General features: G+C 40.8%; 1 protein-coding gene across 1 annotated transcript; it reads left to right on the top strand.

Annotated features, from left to right (window-relative positions):
• The first annotated feature begins 676 nt into the window (after positions 1–676).
• tob1b (transducer of ERBB2, 1b) lies at positions 677–5,351 on the top strand. The gene is made up of 2 exons (XM_084433624.1): positions 677–876; positions 3,233–5,351. Exon 2 carries the CDS (start codon positions 3,342–3,344, stop codon positions 4,299–4,301), a length of 960 nt encoding a protein of 319 aa, XP_084289750.1. The 5' UTR covers positions 677–876; positions 3,233–3,341; the 3' UTR covers positions 4,302–5,351.
• The last annotated feature ends 501 nt before the right edge of the window (positions 5,352–5,852 follow it).

The following is a 5,852-nucleotide window of genomic DNA, read 5'->3' as shown; positions in this document are numbered from 1 at the left end:
AATAGCATTTGTTTGTTATACACTCTGCACATACTGAAATAACTAGTGTTTGCATTGATGATGACGAAAGCACGGCCAGCCAATAGCATCTGAGTATTTTTTCACGCAAAACACACAAGGGCAGATTACACCTCAGTGGACAAATGACCAGTGTCACTCCGCTCTGTGCTAGTGCTTTGCTCTGAATGTAGCCTATTTACTTATTTATTTATACATTCTTATCTGCTTAATATGTATGAAATTATTAACGAGATTCATTATTCAGAACCTTTAATCTGACTTCATGATCATGTCAACAAAAGCTGCAGAGAGACTGTTTAAACGATAGGCTGTTAACAACAGCACTCTGTTATGAGGTGTCTCGATAAATCAGATTAACATAATAAAGCATACAGTATTATTGTGTTTATATCTCCTGCGTGTGGGAGGAAAACACTTAAAACATAACTAGAAACGCCAGCCGTGAATGTATTTTTCGTGTATTGGTCGAGGGGCGGGTCCCTTTGATTATTGACGTCAGAGCAAAGCCAATCAGCGCGGAGAATTCGGAGGCAAATATATGACGAAGGCGCGTTCGTCCAATCGTAAGCGTCGCTGGGGTTTTGACCTCTGAAAACCGCATCACCGCCCCCAACCTGTCCGTGGCGGAGGAGCGCTATAAAGGAGATCCAGTCAGGAGTTTAAAGGGCAGAGTTGTAAAAACTCCCAGGCAGTGGGGAGTCGGATTGCTTGACGACAGACTCCAAAAAAATAATAATAATAACACAATTACCCGAAGAACAAACAAGTAATCCTATTAATGCAACCCAACTGGAATAATCTTTTCGATAACTGAAGCGGAAGCCCAACCCTGAGAGAAGAACACGGTCGTTTAATGTAAGTATTTTTGGCATTGAACATTCGTAATGTGTCGTTTCGCTGAGGGTTTATAAATATATGTATCGCTGTATCTGCCTTAAAGCTGTAGTTTAACTCAAAATAATGTCGGTGCAACACAAAAGGAGGCGTTAGGCACAATGACAGCGTCCATTCACTTGTATGGTATGGAAAGAAAATGCATTATAAGTCGATGGTCGAGGCTGTCAGTCCCTAAAATCGTCGTTTTGTGCTCCTGGAAAAGAACGCATGTCGTTTTGAAGGCAAGTATAATATAAGTTATATATTTGAGTGCGTTGTCGCTTTAAGAAACCGATTAACTCAAAATGTTGGTTGTCTGCTTGGATTGAGACCTTGGATGTGCTTGATGATAAACGGTTGCTTTTTCATCATGAATTCGTTTAATCTAGCCTGCGATCATGTGAGTGTGTTCACGCTGTCTGTGTCATGAATCCCAAAACATTTAACGTTACAGTGTCAAAGTTCATTCAAATCCACATTTTGATTCGTCATTTATTTTGTTAGAGGCTTATCCAACGCGATTGAGTTGATCTGTTTACGGTTTTGCAGTCATTTCCAGAATATTCCCATCCATATTCATAATAATAATAACGGCAGTGTCTCGTTTGAATCGAACGCTCGTTTGCAACGCAATAACCGACGTCTGTTTTTGTCGGAATTACGATCCCCAAACGCACTATTTTACGCATATGTTTTCCTCGATTCGTGTCTTAACCACTGAATATCAAAGCTCCTGGTTGTATTATCGAATGTAAGCCTGCCTTTTATAATTCTATGTGTACAATAGATTAGTAATTCGCCCAGGGCTACACACCCCGAGCAGGGCGACACGCTATTGGTCGCGATCTTCGGGAAATCCGATCGTCGATCTGTTGCGCAATGTGTCGCATTGTGTTCAAACGCCCTATATTCACATAAAGGCGTTTTTACGCAACAGTTGACGGAATAAAGTAGGGAAGAGGATCCGTGTTATGTAATCTCCCTTGAACAGTGGTTTTCAATCCTTTAGATGCCACAGACCCCCAAACGTGATCATCCTCGTGCGAGGGACCCCCAGATAGATGGATAGAATTTATACTGTGAAAACATTTTAAATAAATGGGATTTTCCCCCCCCCCTATGCACTATAGTAACCTACTGCACTGCTTATTTAAATACAATTTATATTTAATACATTTCCTTATTGAAATTATTTAGTTAGTTCACCCAGAAATGAAAATGATCCCATAATTGACTTGCCCTCAAGCCATCCTAGGTGTATATGACTTTCTTCTTTCAGCCAAAGACGGAGTTATATTAAAAAATATCCTGGCTCTTCCAAGCATTATTATGGGAGTGAATGGTACCTGAGATTTTGAAGCTCAAAAAAAGCACATCCATCCATCATAACAGTAATCCACACGACTCCAGGGGTTAATAAAGGCCTTCTGAAGCGAAGCCATGTTTTTGTAGGAGAAATATACATCTTTATGAACTATAGTCACTGGCTTCTGGTAATGGCCGTATGTGAGTCTAGCTCTGGCAGGAGAGTGACCTCTGACCCGACGCATGACCTCTGACCCAATGCATGATGTAGGCTCAGATGAGAGTCGACGACCTCGTGTGGTTCAAACAACAAACTCAAGCTCCACCCACATTTCTCTTTAAAAATTCTTTTTTTAGACTTCTAATTCATGACCAGTGTTTTGTTTTGCTCTATCCTCTGTGCTTCTGCATTCATCAGTGCGTCACGTGTCGGGTCAGAGGTCATGCGTCGGGTCAGAGGTCACTCTTTAGCCGGAGCTAGACTCCCGTACGGCTGTTACACCCAGTGATTACACTTTATAAAGTTATAAATATGGAGATTTCCTTTACAAAAACATGGCTTCGCTTCAGAAGGCCTTTATTAACCCCTGGAGTCGTGTGGACTTTTTTTTTTTTTTGGGCTTCAAAATCTCCGGTACCATTCACTCCCATTATAGCCAGGATATATTTTATTTATTGTGTTTCTACTTTCAGCCAAAGTCATAATACACTTAGGATGGCTTGAGGCGAGTAAGAATACAGGATAATTTCCATTTTTGGGTGAATTAACCCTTCAAGCAAACTTATTTGCATGTTTAACTCCCAGCACTCCTTTAAAACCCCAGGCCTACGCAACGGATTAAGCAAACTGAACCCGATTGTATCGCTCTAAACCATTTTACTCGTGTCTCAGTGATTTATGAACCGCGTTTGTGGCCTTTAATGAACGTCTGCCACTCCATCAGTAGTGTTTTTACGTAGCCTGTGATTGAATAGCTCATGGTTTATTGCTCTTCACAGCTGAATACCTTGCCTCTCTTTCCCCTTCAAGGAGATTTTCCAGCGGATCAACAAGCGTTTCCTCGTCCGCCAGCACCGATCGCTACTGCCTTGGAGGTTTTTACAGCACTCGAGTATAAAGACGGCACAGACGAACAGCTATGCAGCTTGAAATCCAAGTAGCGCTGAACTTCATAATTTCGTACCTGTACAACAAACTCCCACGGCGACGAGTCAACATATTCGGCGAAGAGTTGGAGAGGCAGTTGAAGAAGAAATACGAAGGACACTGGTACCCAGACAAGCCATACAAAGGATCCGGGTTTAGGTGTATACACGTGGGCGAGAAAGTAGATCCGGTCGTTGAGGAAGCAGCCAAAGAAAGCGGGTTGGACATCGAAGACGTTCGGAACAACTTGCCTCAGGATCTCAGCGTTTGGATCGACCCTTTCGAGGTTTCCTACCAGATCGGCGAGAAGGGAGCGGTCAAGGTGCTATACGTGGACGATAACGGCGAAAACGGCTCTGAGTTGGACAAAGAAATCAGAAACAGTTTTAACCCGGAGGCTCAGGTCTTCATGCCAATCACTGATCCAGTGGGCGTGTCCTCAGAGTCGAGTTCGCCATCGCCGCCACCGTTCGGCCAATCGGCATCCGTTAGCCCGACTTTCATGCCACGATCCAATCAGCCTTTAACTTTCACCACCGCGTCCTTCGCCGCCACCAAGTTTGGCTCCACCAAGATGAAGAACGGTGGGCGTAACGGTGGAAAGGTTTCCCGCAACTCTCCCACCAACCTAGGCCTGAACGTCAACAGCCTAATCAAGCAAAAAGCCATTTCCAACTCCATGCATTCGCTCTATGGATTCGGCCTTGGAAGTTCGCAGCAAAAAGCGTCGGCTTTGTCTCCCAACGCCAAGGAGTTCGTGTTCCCAAACCTTCAAGGACAAGGGAGCTTCCCGAGCGAGAACGCCATCAGCCCTCAGCCGTACGGCAATGCCTTCGACGTGTTCACCGCGTACGGGAACATCAACGACAAGTCTCTCATGGATGGCTTGAGCTTCAGTCTGGGAAACATGCAGTATTCAAACCAGCAATTCCAGCCAGTCATGGCTAACTAACGGGAGGATTGTCGGGCAAAAGGAAAACGCGAGGCAAAGACGCACAACTGTGGATGTGGAAATCGAAGATCTTTATTATTAGTCACTGATAAGCGCATGAGCCCAAGGGTGTTTTGTTTTATTTTATTTTATTTCTTCCTAATCTCTTTTTATGCCCCCTTGAGTTTGTACTGAAAAGCTTGTGTTACACACACACACACACTCGCATACACACAGCTTGGTCAACACGCGTCAATGTTTTCTTTTCCTTTTTTGCCAATAAAGCAAAAAAACATTTTTTTTACAACCTTTTGGAGAAAAAAAAAATACTTTAAAACATTGGTAAAAAAAAAAAAAAACACACAGAAGTTCAAGTTCTGGCCTCTTACAGTATTTTAAAAGTTGGTTAGACTTGGCTGATTTTTAAGGAATTGGCACTAATGCATATATATCTGGGGTTACGTGGTCTTTTTTCTAATTGTATAATTTAATTGAGTACAGAGTTTGTAAAATATCAGAGTATATATATTGTTTCTACAACATGGTATTGCATTTATATCTTTTTACTACTCCAGTGATCTGTGATGGCTGCAGAAGCTTTATGTTATAATATATTTTTTGTTTTTTTTGTCTTTCTTTTTTTTTGTCTTTTTTTTTTTATTGTTAAAGAAATTCATCTTTAAAAAAAAAAAAAAAAAAAAAATAGATCAAAAATTCTAAAGATTGTGTACAGAATATTCCTTAGTGTTGGAATTTCAGTGTAGGAATATTTGCTTTTTTGAAACAAAAAGAGTTGTATTTTCTGTTAAGAGTTAAACAGATTTTTGCTATATTATGATGGACAATGTAATCGTATATATTAATTTTGTACCTACATTGTGCAATACTTGATAAAATATGGTATAACAAAGTATTTTGAGTCAGTGTCTTACATGTCAAGAGGGACTGAAATAGTTTATATTAAGTTTGTATTAAAAATGCTTGAAATATGCTTGTCTTATTTTTGTTTTTCTTTTTTTATTTGACATTTGCACCCTGGCCTTTTTCAATAAAAGACAATTTAGGCAAGAATACCACTGGTCGTCTTTTCTTTTTCCCAGTCAATTCTTCATGTATATCTCAACGTGAGTGATATATATCTGTGTTTTTACGGTGACTTAACGATCAAGTCTTCGTTAGTTTCGTCACTAATTCAACACGCCAAGACTTTCACAGGTGAGAAAATGATTCAGATTCAAAGTGTTTGCCAAATCTGAAGCACAAAATGGCTTCTAGTAAGGAAGAACGTGTGAGATTCTCATATTAGATCTGATTTCTGAAAGCGACCCTCTGTAATGCTGCTGTACTAAACATGGACTGGAGCCAATAATGACCCAAAAAATGTTGTCTTGCAGAATCTTTCTTATGGACACAATGAAAACCTGCCCTGCTGACTTCATTTTCTATACATTTAGCAAATTCCAAACATTGCAGTGCATGAACACTCAGTGAGGTGCGGCACAGGTGACCTTTAAAAGATTAATAATCACTTTTGCTGATTCACTGTCTGTCATAACTAAAACCAGCAATCAA

The sequence above is a fragment of the Rutilus rutilus genome (assembly GCF_951802725.1).
Source record: "Rutilus rutilus genome assembly, chromosome: 16".
NCBI lineage: Eukaryota > Metazoa > Chordata > Actinopteri > Cypriniformes > Leuciscidae > Rutilus > Rutilus rutilus.
Note: the sequence above shows the minus strand (reverse complement) of the source record. Positions and strands in the feature narration are given on the sequence as shown.

Bases quoted from the DNA above. Each gene is read 5' to 3' on its own strand.
- tob1b (XM_084433624.1), top strand. From the start codon at position 3,342: ATGCAGCTTGAAATCCAAGTAGCGCTGAACTTCATAATTTCGTACCTG.